This window comes from Cetorhinus maximus, chromosome 30, assembly GCF_964194155.1.
Source record: "Cetorhinus maximus chromosome 30, sCetMax3.hap1.1, whole genome shotgun sequence".
Lineage (NCBI taxonomy): Eukaryota > Metazoa > Chordata > Chondrichthyes > Lamniformes > Cetorhinidae > Cetorhinus > Cetorhinus maximus.
The window spans coordinates 24,673,581-24,693,923 of record NC_135908.1 but is presented as its reverse complement, the minus strand read 5'-3'; the positions used below and the strand labels follow the sequence as shown (position 1 = coordinate 24,693,923).

General features: G+C 47.8%; 1 protein-coding gene across 5 annotated transcripts in view; it reads right to left on the bottom strand.

Annotated features, from left to right (window-relative positions):
* LOC144670145 (talin-2) overlaps positions 1-20,343 on the bottom strand; it is a 345,177-nt gene that overhangs the window by 83,280 nt on the left and 241,554 nt on the right. For all 5 annotated transcript variants that reach the window (XR_013573826.1, XM_078532616.1, XM_078532619.1 and 2 more), the window contains 2 exons: positions 11,832-12,013; positions 10,322-10,454 (listed from right to left, as the gene is read on the bottom strand). Coding sequence is in view for 4 of the 5 variants with exons in the window: in XM_078532616.1 (XP_078388742.1) it covers positions 10,322-10,454; positions 11,832-12,013 (315 nt within the window). In the remaining variant the exon portion in view is untranslated. The remainder of the gene's footprint in view (positions 1-10,321; positions 10,455-11,831; positions 12,014-20,343) is intronic.

Sequence of the window (20,343 nt, the reverse complement as noted above, 5' to 3'; positions counted from 1 at the left end):
GTTAATGAGTGTCATATCTTCCACATTCAACGAGAAGCAACAGCATGACGTGCTCTGGAAGTCACTGACCCAGCAGACGGAGTGTGGTGATGGGCGGGTTCCACGGTGCGTATCCCGCTGCTTGGAATGGTGGGAAATCACGCCCGATTCCACACTCGGAAGCTCGTTAATTATGCAAAGGTAAGCATCTCTCCCAATCGCCTGACGGGTTGGGAGCTGATTCGTCCACCCCGCAGTTACCTGGCAGGGTGGAGGTCCGGGCGACATATTTAAACACCAGCCGAGCAGACACATCGCACCCTCTGCAGGCCGCCTGTCTCCAGGAGACCGTTGGCGATGTCTGTGATCGCAAAGGAGACGGCTGGGAGCTAATAGAAGGTGGCAGCACCCGCTTCAGCCATGGTGCCCTCCAGGCCTGCGGGCACATAGGGATGTGCTCTATCCCACAGGGACAGCTCCAGAAAGCACACCAGCCTCACCTCTCCGGCCTGGGAGGCTATTGCAGAAGAGGTCAGCGTGGCTCCCAACCACACCTGAAATGCCATCGGGTGTAGGAAGAGGATGAATGATCTCATCCACTCCGGCAGAGTAAGTCCCTCAACTCCCTCCAATATCAAACTCTCATCGTGGCTTCATGTAATAAAAGAGCTACTCTCTTCAGGGATCTCACACAACCATTGGTGGGGGACACAAACCAGCACTGATTATCTCATGGAAACATTCACATCACCACAATCCCATCTATCCTGCTGCTCACACCCCATCCTCAGCCCCTTTTCGGGACGCCTCACCACCCACAGAGGACAAGCGTCTTTCCCAACCCCTGCTCCATCCATCCCTCCTCATCTCATGCCTTTCCGGTGTCTTCACCCAGAGTAAGCACGCCCACATCAGGCCGGAAAGATCCCAGACCTGGGGGAGGGATGGGGGACATCGTGCCCCTCATGAAATTCGGGCAGGGTTGTGCCGAGATTGCCGGGGAGGACAGGGATCGCTCCTGTGGGGAAGGGGGGCAGAATCAGATTGTCTCAATGGCCTAGTACGGATCACAGCTCATCACATCCTGACAGTCACAGTGAGTGATCGGCAATCTTGTAATCCGCACATCATGAACTAAAACTCTCTTCACTCTCTTATAGGCATCAACAGGTTGAGGCCCACAAAGCTGGGTGTGTACAACGTAAGTCCCAGCCCCCAGACCACTTCTGAAGAGGAAGCTGAGGAAGATCCATCACAGCGCCAGCCGCACCCTCCACCAGCGCTGAAACACACACCTCAGTGGCGCATAGTTCTAGGCTCAGGCTCAGCTATTGGGGAAGGCATCACTGACATGTCCATGCAGCAGAGGCAGGGACAACCCAGCTCTCCGAAACTTGCAGGGCTGCCGGAGACAACCACTCACTCAGTTCCAGTCAGATGAGGAGACTCTGGAAGCGGCCGCCAAATCAATGCTGGGAATGCAACAAGGCAGGGCGGAACACTGGGCAGAGATTGATCGGTCACTCAGCAGACTCGAGCAAACGATGAGGAGCCTGTTCACATTCTGCCCAATGTTGTGGCTCCAACATGCCTCGAGGTCACCATGGGAAGGTCAGCAACCACCATGGAGACCTTGGTCCAGCAGGTTTTGCACTCGGCCCTGCAGTCCATGGTCACACACCCTGGTGGGCACCATCAATGTGCAGGTGAGAGGGGGGTGGGGCACCTTGACCTCCCTCCAGGTGCACCTTGTCCTCAAGGAGTCAGGACAAGGCCCTCGGGCACCCACAGGGAGGATGTGCATCAGCTGGACACCCTGAGGGCCTCCACTCAGGACACTCCAAGGGTGTCCAGCTGCTCTGAATCCCCTCTGCCTGTGACCCCCATTCACTCCAGCTGCTCAGGCTGAGCAGGGAGCTTCTGCCCCTGAGCAGGAGACCCTCATCAGGCCGGGGCCATCCAGGCCTCGGGCCACCAGAGGACGTCTGCCAAGGACATCACAGACATCAGGGTGCAGCAGTCAGCAGGCTGCCTCCACCTCTGCTGTGCATGTCGGGGCTACACCCAGGTGTAGTGGCAGGGTTAGGAAAGTTAAGAAAAATTGATGTCGCTTTTGGGTCAGGGTGTGCTATCAGTGTAAAATGTTTGCACTTTTATAAAGCATTAGATGTTTATGTGAATAGCTTAGTCAACTGAAGGCGTTGTGATTAGGAACATATGAATCCTCTTAATTCAAGGTTTAGCCATCCTCCCACTCAGTGCTAGTCTCCCTCTGTGAGATTCACATTCCTGTGATGTCAACATCACTGAGGATAATTTCTGCACCCCATCAGGGACATATATTAAAACCTTTATTGGTACATGTGATGAAAGCGCTTGTAATCCTTCTTTCTCGCGACACACCATTGTGTGAGGGCAGCTCAGAGGCCTCCAGGGATAAGTGGCAGTTGTGTCTCCTCAGTGGCAGAGCCAAAGAACAAGACCATGATGGGAGCAGATACCCAACCATGTCCTCCTCTCACTGGCCGCCGATGTTTCTCATTAACGTGGCGACAGCTGCTTCAAGTGAGTTTTCCCAGCGCTCTCGCTGTTGAGTGGACTCTCCCTTCCCACATCAAATGCATACAGAGGGCACCACTAACCTCCTTCGAGATCATGGCCTGGTGAATCATGGAGGTGCAGGTGTAAATGCTGAACTCTCGATGTGACAGCTTGGACATCCCTTTCAATGGAATGGCTCTCAGGGCCAGGAGGAATGTGGCCATCTCCCCTTGCCTTCATTCTACTCCTCCTGGAATCTGGCAGCGATTAAAGTATTGCTTCCTCTATGGTGTCGTCACGATCAAACTGACCCTCCTCACACTCCTGAGGTTCCTGGGCCTCCTTTATTTTCACTCATTCACGGAACATGGGCGTCGCTGGCCAGGCCATCCCTAATTGCACTTGAGAAGGTGGTGGTGAGCTGCCTTCTTGAACCGCTGCAGTCCATGTGGTGTAGGTACACCCACAGTGCTGTTAGGGAGGGAGTTCCAGGATTTTGACCCAGCGACAGTGAAGGAACGGCGATATATTTCCAAGTCAGGATGGTGAGTGGCTTGGAGGGGAACTTCCAGGTGGTGATGTTCCCATGCATCTGCTGCCCTTGTCCTTCTAGATGGTAGAGGTCGTGGCTTTGGTCGTGGTGTTGTCTAAGGAGCCTTGGTGAGTTCCTGCAGTGCATCTTGTAGATGGTACACACTGCTGCCACTCTGGGACAGGAGTGAATGTTTGTGGATGGGGTGTCAATCAAGCGGCTGCTTTGTCCTGGACGGTGTCAAGCTTCTTGAGCGTTGTGGGAGCTGCACTCATCCAGGCAAGTGGGGAGTATTCCATCACACTCCTGACTTGCACCTTGTAGATGGTGGACACGCTTTGGGGAGTCAGGAGGTGAGTTACTTGCTGTAGGATTCCTAGCCTCTGACCTGCTCATGTAGCCAGTATTTACATGCCTAGTCCAGTTCAGTTTCTGGTCAATGGTAACCCCCAGGATGTTGATATTGGGGGATTCAGTGATGGTAATGCCATTGAATGTCATGGGGCGATGGTTAGATTCTCTCTTGTTGGAGAAGGTCATTGCCTAGCACTTGTGTGGCACGAATGTTACTTCTCACTTGTCAGCCCAAGCCTGGATATTGTCCAGGTCTTGCTGCATTTAGACATGGGCTGCTTCAGTATCTGAGGAGTCACGAATGGTGCTGAACATTGTGCAATCATCAGCGAACATCCCCACTTTTGACCTTATGATGGAAGGAAGGTCATTGATGAAGCAGCTGAAGATGGTTGGGCCGAGGACACTACCCTGAGGAACTCCTGCAGTGATGTCCTGGAGCTGAGATGACTGACCTCCAACAACCACAACAATCTTCCTTTGTGCTTTCTTTGTCCTGATCTTCATCCTCCGAGGAGCTCTCATCCTCCTCCATTTCACTCTGGCAAGGGATTACCTCTTTGCAGTGCCAGGTTGTGCCAGGGCGTAACACACATGATAATGTGGGAAATCCTATCGGGAGTGTACTGTACCACCTGAGCAGCCCAAACATCAGTCTGCTCAATCAGGGACCATGTGGGGCTGTGAGCTGCATTGTACCTCTCCTCCGAACCACTGGTGTCATCAGCCAGTGCTTCAGTGGGTGCCCCTTATCCCCAAGCAGCCAAACCTGTAGATGCTGAAGCCCTTCGGAAATCTGAGGCACCTGGGAGTGACTCAGGATGTCTGAGCCACGGGAACCTGCAGTTTACGTGGCACAAACCATGTGCTTCCGGTCATCGCACACCAGTTGAACATTGATGGAATGATAGCCCTAAACATGGGGACAGTTGACTGCACCCTGCACTCGTGGGAAGCCTCAGATAAGCTGCAAAGCCACTGAATCTCCCAGCCTGGCTACTTCATCGAGTGTAAAGCCCACCTGGTGGTGTGCCTTGCTGTAGGGGTCACCTTGATGTATCTGTGTGTGGCGGACTGCGAGATGCCACACGTGTCCCCTGTGGATCCCTGGGACAACCCATAGGCAAAGAAATTGAACCCGGCGGTTGCCTTTAAAGCCACTGGCAGGGGATAGTCCCGGCTCCATGGGGTGTTAGTTCCTTACAAAGGATGTGGCAGGTGTGATCTACCAGAGCTCAGGACAAGCACAGACGGGCATGGCATTGTCTCCCACTCATCTGTACAGGAGTGTCTTCTGCCTCGCTATACCCTAGATCTTGCGAGTGGGCTCTGTGGTCTGGGTCTATCCTCCTGACCCTCATGTTCTTACTGTGGTTCCCCTTGACCCTGGAGCTCAGGCTGGACCTCCTCCTGAAGCTGAACTCGGCCTGTCCTCTCCTCCTCCACCCAACCAGAACCCTCAAAAAGCAGCATTGAGCCCTGGATCCATAATTGTTTTATCCTTCTCTCTGAAACCAGAGATTGAACAGATTAATGATTAACGGGTCAAGGTAGTGAAGCTCACAATCTGTTATTAACAGAAACTGTAATGGTCAATAGCAGCTTCTGTCCCACTAGCTTTGTTGCTGATGCAGCCTTGTATCTGAGGCACTAACAGACACATCTGGGTGACCAAGATTTAACATCTCAACCCACAGAGGCTGGAGAAGGTTTGAATAACATGTGTGACCTGACCTTGCTCAGTGCTCCAATCTCAGGTGTGGCAACTGGTTAACAAGTTAATTAGCCCATTATGAATGTCAATTCTGGGAAGCACATGACAGGCCTCCATTGATGGGATTCTGTATATGCAGCATCTGTGCCTCCTGTTGTCTGCATTTCACATTCCTGTGTGTTAATGTTGAGATGCAGCAATTGTGATGTTCAACTATTTACTCCTGAGTATCTGTTAGTGTTGATAAAGGCATTGGTTTCCAATGGCTTTCTTCACAAGGTCTTCCTCCTTTCTCTCTAATCAGGCTCCAGTTTCCAGGACCAGACCAACCCCACACCCCCAGCAGTGTGGTGTTCCACTGGCATCGCAACAAGACCAGCGCAGCGCTGTGGCAGGTAGGCTAGGAATGTTGCACTCACCTCGAATTCGTGAGTGAAGTACTGTCCTTTTTCAAAGGAGATTCAGACTGATGTGATTTCCCGCTGGTGTAAGACAAGATTGGAAGGCTGCACATGATTCCAGTGTGGAGCCAATTTAGTGAGCGTTCATGAGATGGTAATGAATGCAAATAGTGTTCACGCCACTGGTCAGTGGGATATCTGACCAGCCATTAACCTGTCATCGGGAGAATTACAGACTGTTTTTACGATGGCTGGTTTCCGGTTTTTTGGCTCCCGCTAGATTCTCCAATCCCACCTGCCACAAAACCCACTGGGAGCAGGATGGGGAAATTCCTCCCATTAAACCTGACAGACAAGTGTCTTGTTCAGATCAAGCAAACTACACAATCAGATGCAACTCTCCAATGCTACACATAGTTTATGATGAAAGAATGGCCTGAAACCATCAAGGGCACATGTGTTGCTATAGGAGAATATTGGCATACAGAGATGAAGTGATTGCCCAAGATGGTATCTTGTACAAAGGAACTAGAGTCATCACCCAAAGGAGATGATGAAGAGTATTCATGTAAGCCACCAAGGAATTGAATCTGTCTGAGGAAGGCAAGAGAAGTGTTCTACTGGTCAAACCTGAGCAAAAAGATCAAGGGCCACATCAGTTAGTGTAATGCTTGTAGTGAACATCAAGCTAAGCTAAAGAGCTGCTTATGGCTTAGGACATCCCAGAGAGGCCATGGATGAAGCTTGGAGTAGACCTCTTCATTCTCGAGGCAGCTGAGTGTCACATCACAGTTAACCACTTTCAGACTGCTGGGAGTTAGACCAACTGAGGTCAATGACTACCAGTGAGATCGTACAATGAAAGCCCACTTCAGCTGTTACGGTATCCCTGACACTGTGATGAACGACAATGGCCCTCAGGTCACAAGTGAAGAATTTAGGCACTTCACAAGTGATTGGGAAATTCTCATCTCCACACTATCTCCTGTCAAACGGAAAGGCTGAGGCAGCAGAAAATCGCCAAAGGGATCGTCAAAAAATTAAATCGATCCAGCACTAGATCCAGCAATCCTAGAGTGGAGGAGCCCTTACTGAGGGCATGGAAAGGAGTTCACAGTGACTACTGTCACACTGCACCCAAACTACTCTTCCAATAGCTAAAAGACTACTGAACCCATAAGTGGTAACAGGAGTGAGTGACATGATCAAAGTGAAATGGCAGAGAGCCAAATTTCACTTCAATAACACAGCCAAATCATTGCCAGAGCTGAGAGTTGGAGAGCCAGTCAGAGTACAACATTTAACACTCTCAACAAAAGTCAGCTGACTTGATAACTTCTCCACACGGGTCCCAAGTTGTCACTTTGATCGTAGGCGGTGAAAGTAAATGACCAGTTATATTGTCGTAAACACAGGCAAACACGTACAACTGGAGAAGCTGCTCCTCCACAGCAGATAGCTGCTGAGGAAGATGTGAGTTCACCAGCTACACAAGGAACTGAACCACCATCAGTCCCAGAGGTCAACCGATCCCCAACGAAGGCAACAGAACAGCAGCAACACTCACCACGATAGCAATATTCCCCGGACAGGCACCATCACCTCAGGAAGGAGCAGACCCCAGACAGACAGCTGATAACATGGATACCACTAGAGGACTTGAACAATTTAAAGATTGTGTGTGGAGAGACAGAAGAAAGTAGGACAGACTAGAAAGGACAAACAGTTGTTTTACAAGCGTAAAGCTGGACCATGCATGCGCCTGTCTTGCAATTGCAAATGCTGGTGTCTGTAGCTTGTTTTTCCTTTTTATGATAAAGGGGGTGATTGGAGAAGTACCTTTTTGCACTGTGGCTTGCCATGTGATCTCTGATGTCATCCTTTGTATACAGAGGCTTCAGAGCACTTCATCCACCATTTGAACAATCTATATATATCCCTTTGCAAAAACTTTGTATCTGCCTCACAACTTCCTTTCCGATCTATTGTCACCAAGTTTGGCTACAATACAGTCGGTTCCTTCATTCAAGTCACACCCAACACCATGAGCCCTTAACATATGCAGTGACCTTTCAGGTGGCACATTTATTGAATGCCTTTTGGAAATCCAAATACATTACATCTACTGGTACCCCTACATCAACCCTGCTTGCTACATCCTCAAAGAGCTCTGATAAATTAGTCAAACAGGATTTCCCTTGCATAAAACCATGTTGATTCTGCTTGACTGTATTATGATTTTCTAAATGTCCTGCTATTACTTCCTAATAATGGATTCCAGCATTTCCCAGTGACAGTTGTTAGACTAACTAGCATACAGTTTCCTACTTTCTGTCTCCCTCCTTTCTCGAAGAGAGCTGTTACATTTGTGATTGCTGGATCTAAAATGGTGAAGCAGCACTGCGCACAAATGATACGATGAAGAATATGGCCGTATGTGACATTTATTCCTACACAGATGGTAGACCCTTTACCTGAAGGTGGTATCCCAAACCAAAATACCAAAATTCTGGGCAGATTTAGGAACTAATCTCCCCAACCCACAGCCTCTTCCTCAGTATAACTGTATATATATATATATATATATATATATACACACACATACATACATATGTGTGTGTGTAACTGTGCGGCTCTGAGATTATTTGAGTGATATATATTCACTAGCAAAGTCTGTCAAGTCCCTCACATAAGCCATTGCTCCAGCCTCCATAGGTGAAGTTGTCCCACAATCAGAAAATATGCAGGGACTGTGCATCTGAAGCAGTCAGGGTCCACACAGAAATGGAAGTTGCCGGTGTCTTCTTAGTACACGAATAAAAATAAAATGTTTATACTTTTACAAAAGCTTTTGGGCATCGATGATTCAATTTCCTCAAACTGTGAGAAATGTTCAAACATTGAGTGTCACTTTGGAGCGATGAAAAGATTCCGCATTAGTTTACAGGTGAACTGGAGATGATGTATCTCATGGTGTATACAACAGACATGTACAATCATCAAAAGAACAGAAAAAGGCCATCTGCCCATTGAATCTGCTACTACTGTTTCCCCACAAGCTAATGAGAATCACATCATCCCATTCCTACTCTTTCCCATGCTCTTCACTATCCCACGTTTTCAATAAGCCTGTATACTGTATTTAAAAAGAATTTATGGATTCTACTTCAACAACAGTTTGACAGATAATTTCACTGTCTAACCACCCTGTGTAAAGCCTTTCTTGCTAACTGTTTATTGTTTCATTCTTGTTACTATTTTACTGAGTGGGGAGTCAGTTTCTCTCTATCCACCTCCTTACGTGTTCTGAAGCTTGAAGCCTTTCCCTGATCACTCGGAGCTCCAGTGAAGGATTCTCTTCATAACCAACATTTCAAACATGACTGATTTAGCACTGCACTCAACATGACTCAGTGACAGCAAAAGTACAGCTCCTGGCTGCTTGTGCTGAATTATGGTTTTCCTTCTTCTAATGGATTTTGTCTCTCAGTTTTTAAGAAAAATGGGATCTGTCAAATATTCTGCTGAAAATTAGTGAAGTCAGATTTGAAATGATGCAATAATTCCCTCCAGATCTCTTCTGGCCAATGTCTGCAAGGATCTGAATCCATCCTAATATATTGTCATCACACCAGAGTCCATTATCACCCAGAAAAATATTCAATACTGAAGTCTACAAAAGTGTTGAATTTTGAAGCACTTGATCCTTCTAGCAATTTTTTAAACTCCATTCCCTACCTACAGACTCCATCCTTCTCCATAGTAATCTTGCTGTCATCTTTGACCCCAAGGTTAGCTTCCAAACACACATCAACTCTATCATCAAGACTTCCTATTTCCACCTCTGTAATATTGTCCAACTCTCCCTCAGCTGCAACTGAAAGCCTCATCCATGCCTTTGTTACTGCCAGGCTTAACTATTCCAATACTCCCCTGCCCAGACTTCCATCCTCCATAAACTTGAGCTCAACCAAAAGGCTACAGCCCATATCCTAACTTGCACCAAGTACCGTTCCCCATCATCCCTGTGCTCACTGACCTACACTGGCTCCCGGTCCAGCAACTTCTTAATTTTACAATTCTCATCCTTGTTTTCAAATCGCTATCTTGGTTACTGCCTCCGGCCCCACAAGCCTCAGGGATCCCTGCGCTCCTCCGATTCTGACCTCTCATACATTCCCAGGTTTCATTGCTCCACTATTGTTGACTAGGCCTTCAGCTGCAACCCTTTTAACTTTCTCCCTCTCTCTCCTCCATGAAGATGCTCTTTAAAACCCACCTCTTTGGCCAAGCTTTAGGTCACCTGCCCCAATATCTCCTTAGGTGACATGGTGTCCAACCCAATAACGCTCCTATGAAGCATACTGGGAGGTTTCACTATTTTAAAGGAGCTATATAAATACAAGTTGTTGCTGATGATCTGACCACAAAGTTCCTCTGACCACAAACTGAGTTAAATTTGACTTAAAGCTGTGAAGCCATCAGATCAACTGTCCCTCCATGATCCAGCCTCCTATCATTCAGCAGGCTGATCACTCCCAGGTCAAGGCACACATCAAGGCACTGCACTGCCTCTCTTTGTATTTTATCTTGTGGCAAACTAAACAATGCTTCCCTTTTGTCTGTGTCCCTGATCTGTCTGGGCCCGTGTGCCACGGCTCATGTATTAACACACATCATAGATAAAACGTGGGCTCTCCCTCTGTGTGTGCCGATTACCCGGGGAGGTTCCCTCAGCCATAGGAGGAGATGGAGGCTGCACTCTGGCGAATGAAGAAGAACAGAGCATTTGTACTTTACCTCCAATGAAATGTCGTCTCGGGTTGGCAGGTTCTGGCTGACTGCTGCGAGGGAGGCTTGTTCAATCTCCCGGATGCACTTGTTAATGTTGTCGATTGAACAGTCACATTCCCGCTGGCCTGGGGCTTTATCCCTTGGGCAGAAAAACAGGTTTGGACAATGATAGCTCACTCTCATGTTCCAACATGCACCTGCCTTGAGCAGCACATTCAACACTGGCCAAGATCCGCACGACAGGGCTAATAATTAGCATGGGGCTTCTGCCAGTCACATATGTAGCTGAGGACAATAAATCAGGGTACAGTACTGCGTTGTCAAAGGTGTTTATGGATTACTGGTGCAGTACAAAGTCTGGAGAACTTGAAATTATGATTGATATTAACTGGGAGAATATAGATTCTATCCGGTCCATCTCAACACATCAAATGTGGTTCAAAGTGTATCATTTTTACCTCTCTGCTAAGCACACGTTGGGTTGTAGATTTACGATACGGAGGGTGGAGTGAACAAACAGTGAGTGCTCGCTAACTCATTCTGCACACAAATATCGATTTTTCACGTGTACTTTCAATCTAAGCACCCAGTTGGTATCTCAGACATCAAGTTCATCCCTGGACTGGGCATCATTTTGACCAGGAGGGGGCAGGGGAGTTTTAAACCCTTCAATGGGTAAGAAGTGGCGGGGGGGGAAATTCTAAGATACCAGATCCCAAACCATTGCAAACAAGCCTAATTCCAGTGTAATGGAGGTGGATTTGGGGTCACCCCTGAGTGGAGAGGAGGGTCAGTGATTTTGATAAGTTAATGGAGTTCTGTTCCTCAGGTTTGAGTGGCTGTTGAAACAGTTGCTGGTTGGGTTTCCCAGGGCAGTAGGTGGGAACGGGAGCAGATGGGTCGAGCAGGTAAAGTGCTTTTCCAGCACAGCTTGTGGGCCAGGAGGAGGATTTTTTTTCTGCCAATGGCTCCTTAGGCTAACCTGTTGCAACTGGCCAACCACCCCCACAATCTCTTGCCCTTCCCAATCTCCGGACTAGCCTCAGCAATCTCTCCCCCATCAGATTGGATTCCCTCTCCCTCCTCCTAGTTTGAGACCCCTCCCCAAAGACTGCTGATCTTCTCCATTGTGAGGTTCCTTCCCTGAGTCTTGTACAACTGCACAAGGCAGAGTAAAAGAAATTCTCATGTGGTCCAAGCATTAACTCTGAAAGGCTTCCTGGGATTTCCCTGCAGACACACACTCCTGATCCTCCCAGAGATAGAGGGGTGGAGGGTAGAGGGGAGGGGATATGGGGGCACAGTCTCTGTTAGTTTCCATTTTGTACAAAGCAGGAGAGCTGAGTGAGAGAGGAAGAAACCACCAAAGACAGACTCATAACACCAACTTTCAGATATACCTGGATGCTGCTCTGGAGGCCGTAGACGTGAGATTCAGATGGATGCAATTTTCATTCACAAGCAAATAATAAAATTCAAAGCAAAATGTCCTGTAAAGTAACCAATGCAAACTCACCTGATAGAGGTTATGAGGCTCTTAATCGAGTCTGACACAGTGCGAGAATGTCCTGCCAGTATGGACCAGGTTGGTGGGTCCTTTGGGTTGATGGCGAGCGACCGGGCACTTTTGATGAGGGACGATGAGCTGTCCAGCATGGATCGTGCAGCTGCAAGGATTGGTTCCTGGGCCTGAACACCCTGCAGGAGGGGATCCAGAGGAAAGGTGGAGTGTTAAGAAACTTTAGGGCTCGGCACAGCAGCTTCAAGTACATCGCAACGATGACACAGAAACTTCATTCAGATCCTGCCAACTGTGTCACCATGGTGAATGATCATTCTACAAGATTCCCTGCTGCTCTTAAAACATTCCCTTTCAAACGCTCCATGAATATTAACAGACAGTATCCCACATGGGTTTTGGTCCTGCTCAAACAGTCCCCATACAATAATACTGACCCGAATGTACTGAAGTGCTTTTAAGGGCCATAAGTACGAGATAGTCACTAATAAACCAAACAGGGAATTCAGGAGAAACTCCTTTACTCAGAGAGTAATGGGAATATGGAATTCGCTCCCATGTGGTACAGCACAAGGGAACAGCTGAGATGTATTAAAGGGGAAACTCGATAAACACATGAGGGAGAAAGGAATAGAAGATCATGTTGATAGGGTGAGATGAAGATGAGTGTGTGGAGACTCGTGTGGGGTATAAACACTGGCATGGATCAGTTGTGAGGAATGGTCTATTTCTGTGCTGTTAGTCCAATTTAATGTAATTCTACAAAAGGGTGGTGAATGACTTGGTCAAATACTCAGTACTAGTATTCTGTCAACTCCCAATAAAACATATAGAGCGGTGAGACAGCAATGGTTAAGCTCTGCGTATTATACCTGGCTGTCCTGGTACATGAATCATAAAACGTTAGTCCGCAAGTGATGAGGAAGGCAAATGAATATTATCGTTTATTGCCAGGGGAAAGGGATATATAAGTAGGGACGTTTTGCTACAGCTGTACAGGGCCTTGGTGAGACCACAACTACAGCACCGTGTGTAGTTTTGGTCTCCTTATTTAAGAAAGGATATTAAAGCGTTAGCACTTCCCAGAAGGTTCACTCAACTGATACCTGGGTTGGGGGCATTATCTTTAAAGGAAAGGGTGAACAGGCTGGGCCTGTATCCACTGGAGTTTAGAAGAATGAAAGGTGATCTTATTGAAACTTTTAAGATCCTGAGGGGACTTGACAGGGTGGATGCTGAGAGGATGTTTCCTCTTGCGGAATAGACTGGACCTAGGGACACAGTTTAAAAATAAGGGGTCTCCCTTTTAAGACGATGAGGAGAAATGTTTTCCCTCAGAGGGTTGTTAGTCCGTGGAATTCTCTTCCCCAGAGAGCAGTGGAGGCTGGGTCACTGAGTATTTTTAAGGCTGAGTTAGATAGATTCCATATATATATAAATATATATCTGGTACATCAGTCATTCCCTTAAGTGGTTCGAGTGTCTCAGTTTTTCTGGGAGTTGATCCCTGCTGACTGTATCTAATTGTACAATATTGTGGCTCAGTGATTGTGAAAACAACCTCATCATCTGTTTGAAAGAATTGTGCTTTTAACACATTGCACTTTTTCAATTTCTCTGAAGGTGGGTCAGGTGAACACTAGGCCGAGGGGTTTAGGCACAAGCCTAAGTATTTGATTCAGCTGCATTACCGCCCTGTCAACTGACACATACAGAATGATGGTTACCTGCTTAGTTACACTGGTGTCACTTCCACTGGTAAAATGATACAAGGTAAGGACTCTGTGATACTATTTCACTCAGGTGGGTTGGCTCACTGAACATGAACAGAATAATCCCTCATATTCTGTCCAACAGACCAGAGACAGCATCCACTCTCCTTGTGGCTTTTTCATGTCCTTCATTCCAAAAGCTGGAATGCCTTATTGGGGAGAATTTTGTGATTTTTATAAAAAGCTTCTCTCACACTGCTTCTCAAACTGACAGAGATTGTAAAGGACTCTTCAACATAACATTACAGTCTCTGTGGGAAGCCACTTTCAAATATCAATGACCTTCTAGCCCAGTGCCACATTCTTTATTTTTCCGTTGGATGTGGGCGTTGCTGGCTAGGCCAGCTTTTATTGCTCATCCCTAATTGCCCTTGAGAAGGTGATGGTGAGCTGCCTTCTTCAACCGCTGCAGTCCATGTGGTGTAGGTACATCCACAGTGCTGTTAGGGAGGGAGTTCCAGGATTTTGACCCAGTGACAGTGAAGGAACAGCCGATATATTTCCAAGTCAGGATGGTGAGTGGCTTGGAGGGGAACTTCCAGGTGGTGGTGTACCCATGTAGCTGCTGCCCTTGTCCTTCTAGATGGTAGGTCGTAGGTTTGGAAGGTGCTGTCTAAGGAGCCTTAGTGAATTCCTGCAGTGCATCTTGTAGATGGTACACACTGCTGCTACTGTGCGTCGGTGGTGGAGGGAGTGAATGTTTGTGGATGGGGTGCCAATCAAGCGGGGCTGTTTTTTCCTGGATGGTGTCGAGCTTCTTGAGTGTTGTGGGAGCTGCACTCATCCAGGCAAGTGGAGAGTATTCCATCACACTCCTGACTTGTGCCTTGTAGATGGTGGACAGGCTTTGGGGAGTCAGGAGGTGAGCTACCCACCGCAGGATTCTTAGCCTCTGACCTGCTCTTGTAGCCACAGTATTTATATGGCTAGCCCAGTTCAGTTTCTGGTCAATGGTGACCTCCAGGATGTTGATAGTGGGGGACTCAGCGATGGTAATGCCATTGAACATCAAGGGGCGATGGTTGGATTCTCTCTTGTTGGAGACGGTCATTGCCTGGCACTTGTGTGGTGTGAATGTTACTTGCCGCTTGTCAGCCCAAGCCTGGATATTATCCAGGTCTTGCTGCATTTAGACATGGACTGCTTCAGTATCTGAGGAGTAGTGAATGATGCTGAACATTGTGCAATCATCAGTGAACATCCCCACTTCTGACCTTATGATGGAAGGAAGATCATTGATGAAGCAGCTGAAGATGTTTGGGCCTAGGACACTACCCTGAGGGACTCCTGCAGTGATGTCCTGGAGCTGAGATGACTGACCTCCAACAACCACAACCATCTTCCTTTGTGCTAGGTATGACTCCAACCAGCGGAGAGTTTTCCCCCTGATTCCCATTGACTCCAGTTTTGCTAGGGCTCCTTGATGCCACACCCGGTCAAATGCTGCCTTGATGTCAAGGACAGTCACTCTCACCTCACCTCGAGTTCATCTCTTTTGTCCATATTTGAATCAAGGCTGTAATGAGGTCAGGAGCTGAGTGGCCCTGGTGGAACCCAAACTGGGCATCAGTGAGCAGGTTATTGCCAAGCAAGTGCCACTTGATAGCACTGTCAATGACCCCTTCCATTACTTTACTGATGATGGAGAGTAGACTGATGGGGCGGTAATTGGCTGGGTTGGATTTGTCCTGCTTTTTGTGTACAGGACACACCTGGGCAATTTTCCACATAGCCGGGTAGATGTCAGTGCTGTAGCTGTACTGGAACAGCTTGGCTAGGGGCACGGCAAGTTCTGGAGCTCAAGTCTTCAGTACTATTGCTGGAATATTGTCAGGGCCCATAGCCTTTCCAGTATCTGTTGACTTTATGACATTTGTTATCATGTGGGATGTCTGGTCGTGTGTTATTAGTCCGGGGAAGGGCCTTTTCTTTTTGGTACTCTTGTTTTTCCTCTTCATTTTGTTGTCATTGGGTCTGGGAATGCTGGGATCCTTCCCATGGACTCTGCTGCCATCTGGTTTGGTCCAAGGCAATGGCATTGACTCCTGGGAGACCAATGTTGCATTTCTTCATGTTGGCTTTCAGCACATCCTTGAAATGCTTCTCCTGTCCTCCTCTGGTGTGTCTGCCTGACTGAGGAGACACCTGCTTTGGGAGCCTGGTATCTGATATCCAAACTACATAAACTACCCAACTAAGATGATACCAGATGATCGTAGCCCTGATGCTTGTGGTGCCTGTTTGGAAGAGGACACTGATGTTGGTGCGTCTCACTTAATATACAAGATCTTCCGCAGGCAGTGTTGATGGGTATGACTCCAGTGCTTTGAGGTACCTCCTGTACGTTGTCCATGTTACAGCCCCATACAGTAAGGTAGGGGTCACGACCATATGGTAGACCATGAGCTTGGTTTCAGTTTTGATGTTGCAATCTTCAAACTCTCTTCCTCAGGGGGCCAAAGGCTGAACCAGCAGATTTCAGGCGATGCTGGATTTCTTCATCAATGTCAGCCTTCTGAGAAAAATAACTTTCAAGGTACCACAAATGTTCCACATTTTCTAGGCACTCATCATGAAGGCTAATCCATCGGGCTGGGGTGTGCACATTCAGAGCTTGCTAATGAAAGACTGAATGTTGTGTCTTAGTCCCATCTTCTCGCACGTCTCTGTAAATATGTCAACGATTCTCTGGAGATCTGTTTTCAATACAGCGCTTACTGCAGCTTCATCACCACATTGGAGCTCAATGACTGAGATCGGGGTGGTCTTTGTTTTTGATTGGCGTGATCTGAGATACATAGTTTACCATCCACTCGATAAATAAGCGGCACTTCAGCAGGGAGCTTGTCTCTAGTCAGATGGAGCATGGCAGCAAGAAAGATTGAAAAAAGAGTTGGAGCAATGACACACCTTGTTTTACTCCTATCTTAACCTCAAAAGGGTCTACAATGAATCCGTTGTTAAGGATTATCACTCACATTTCATCTTGAAGCAGGTGAAGGATGGTAACAAATTTTGGAGGACATCCACATGTCATCAGAATCTTCCAGAGTGTCTCATGATTTACAGAGTCGAAGGTCTTTGTTAAGTCAAAGAACACTACGTAGAGAGATTGAGAAGTTGGTGAGCTGTAAAAATCATGTCAGCTGTGCCGCTTGATGGTCTAAACCCACACAGATTCAAGGAGTAGCTCTTCAGCAAGTGTAATAGGTCAGTACAGAAGGGTTCATGTGGTGATCTATCCTTCAATGGAAAGCAGGGAGATGCCTCTGTCAATTGGATTTGTTCCCCTTCTTGAAGATTATCACAATCATGGCATCCTTGGGATATTTTGGGACTTCCTCTTCATTCCAGATCTATGAGGGCATGGAGCTGGAATGTTAGTTTCTCTCCTACAAACATATGATTAGGAACAGGAGGAGGCCACTCAGCCCCTCAAGCCTGCTACACCATTCAATAAGCCCATGGCTGATCGGAATGTAACCTCAACTCCACATTCCCGCCTACCACTGGTAACCTTTCACCCTCTTGCTTATCAAGAATCTATCTTCCTCTGCCTTAAAAATGTTCAAAGGGCAGAATTGTCCCAGGATTGCACTAAGTGCGGTAGGGGGCACGATGAATGACATTTACCCACCGCCCGCAATGGTGAGTTTTCGCACTGTATCGTCAGCTTACTAATCATGCAGCCACAGGAAACAAGCTGGATCACAGGCAGGCAGCCTCTGAATGTCCCGCCACGCTGTTACTTCACTCTGAGTGCCATATCCAAACTGCAACCACATGCACAGTTCTCAATACCTGCAGCCCAGGGCTGCTCTAGTTAAAACATGACCCTGAAAGCCAAGAAGAGTTCAGTGACCGAACACTGGAATGCTTTTCGGAGGCCCACTGTGATGTCCTCCACCCCCACTCTGGTCACAGGAGGTCCAGTAATCTCACCACACCGGCTTGAGAAGCAATGGTCAGCGCCAACGATGCACAGGAGAGGTTGGCCGTTCAGTGCAGAAAGAGGATGAATGATCTCATCCCTTCACCAAGGTAAGACATCCATCTCATCACTCTAAACTCTCTCACTCACCAGCCCATCTCACAAGCACATTCACTGGCATCTCACTCACTGCCAGCTCAAGGGACATCACCACTCACTCTCTCACACTCACCCTCGCATCTCCATCTGGCCTCACCTCCTCTGGAGACTGACTCCTCAGGTCTCACCCTCTTGAGGCCATTTGCACAGATCAACATTGTCCGCCCATGCCACCACCAATGGGAGCGGAAAATTCCAGACAGACTCTTCCTTTTGAGGAAAAGAGTTCCAAAGACTCATGACCCGAGAGAAAAAAATTCTCCTCATCTTTATCTTCAATGGGCGAGCCCTCATTTTTGAACCATGACCCGTGCTTAAGGACTTCAGCATCACCTTCTGCTGCTTTGTTGTTCCTCATGTGTCTGTTGGCTTTCTTCACCTCCACAGGCATTGGTGGAGTTCAGAGCTCATTTTTAACTGGATGGAGTTGAAAACACTCTTGTCTGCATTTGATTCCTGATTGAAAGGCTCAAGATTCTCCCTCTAATGGGCACTGATGGCTTCCCTTTCCTTGATCAGATCTTCACCCATCCTTGGGCCTCAGAGGAGCTGGTCTTGAAGGAACTGGGCCATAAATGCTCTTTGTGACAGTGAAGAGGCCACTCGTGTCAGTGAGGTGCTGAATTTCCTTTGCCCTAGCTGCTCACTATACGTTCTTGATGCTGCAGCTGCACCTTTGGACCTGGGCCTTTGCTTGTTGCTAAGTCAGTTTCTTTTGCTTTCAGTTTGGGTCATTCCACCAGGTACAGGAACTCTTGCGCTTGTGATCAATGAGTTCATTGATATCCCGATCATTTTCATCAAACCAATCCTGATGTTTCCTGACAGAAAATCCAAGTGTCTCTTTGCAGGTATTGGTGATATTGGCCTCAGGGACATCCCAAGCACAGTGGACATTTCTTCTGTCCTTGAGTGAAGTTTGGAGGTTTTTCCCTAAGGCATTGTTGGAATCGGTTTCTTTTGATTGGCTTTCAGAGCTTCAGCGTTGATCTTTGGTGGACGTCTGTATTGTCGCAGCCATCATTTGGGATCCAGTTTGATGAATGAATAGATTGTGATCGGTCCAGCAGTAATCAGCCCGTCACTGCTCCAGTGGTGAGGACAGTTATGCGATTCTGGGCACGGACAATGACGTAAGTCGGTCAGGTGCCAGTGCTTGGGCCATGGGTATTGCCATAAAGTTTTGTACTTGTTCTTCTGGTGGGACAGCGTGTTGATGATGATAAGCCCAGCTCTCCGCCTTTGGTACGGAGAAGAGTGCCACTGGAGTTGAGATTTCCAATTCCTTCTCTGTCAATAGCTCCATTTGAGAGATTGGAATCTCTTCCAACTCTGGCACTGAAGTCTCTGAGAAGAACAAGCTTGTCCTCCTTCCGATCCCCACAGGGAGCTTGCTCATGTTTGGCAGCGAAATCTTGCTTGGTTTCATTGTTGGCAACCAGAGCTGGGCCATGTGCACCGAACACAGTGGCAAATTGGCTCCTCGCCAGTTTGAGATGAAGAGTCACGAGGCGCTCATTTTTTCCAAGAGTGAACTCATGAAGCTGCTTCACAAGTTCATTCTAATGGCAAATCCAACTCCGTGAACTCTGCATTCTTCTTCTGATTTCCCTTTCCAGAAGAAAGTGTATCCGCTTCGGAGTTCCTCGAGCCGCCTCTCTCCAGCTCACCGGGACTTACTCAGAGCAGTGATGGCAAAGTCATATTGCCAGAGTTCTCAGGCAACAAACACAGCACGATGCTGTGGGTGTTCATTCGTGGTTGTGCCCATGATGTTCCAGGCCCTGAACTTATCTTGTGTGTGTTTCTACCAGAGAAGGTGGTCCCTCTGGACGTGGCTATCCTATTGGGAGAGGTGAGGCAGGCTGTGTTTAGGGCATCTTTGCAATGAGGGGTGAGCAGAGTGGACCCTAAAGGCAGCTGCTCAGTCACAGTTACAGCTGCTGAAAGGCACCCCCTGCCTCGTCCGACTGCTAAACGACCATCTTATGACAGCCAGATCGTGATGAGAAGCTTCCAGGCAACACAATCTTACTCCTGTCGCCACTTGCTGGTCATCGAACAGCTTGGGAGATGTGCTCGGAAAGAAAGACGACTGTGCTGACATGGTTTAGCACGGAGAAAGCATTGCACAGCAGCTTCCACATGTGTCTCGACAGAATGAAATCCTGATCCAGTGGCCAGGAAACCAAGGTGATCGGAGGTTTCTCCTGCTGCGGCCTTTGTCCGTCCGAGCAGCTGTTGAGATATTCCGGATAGCGGATTTTCCTCCTCCTGTTCTGCTGTGGAGGACTTGTTTGTCAGAGCTCGGTCAGCTGAGTATTTCGATGGATCCTAATGGGCCTGCACAGTAACTGAAGCAGCCCTGGACATAAGGAGCCCCACTGTACCTCACCCTGTTTTAATCGACGCTTTCTTACTCATTGCCCAAGCTTCACTGTGAGGACGAGGGGGTGGATGAGGAAGGGAAATCTTAACATTAAACAAGGAAAGCAGGATAAGGTCATGAACGCCATTCCAAAACACTGGATCAAGATTGTGCGCTCAGTTACAAGTGTAAAACATACCCTGTGAAGTCCTCCACTTTCAGGCTTTTTAATATCATGGAATGAATTACTGCATTAATGCAGGACAGGACAGGACAGGG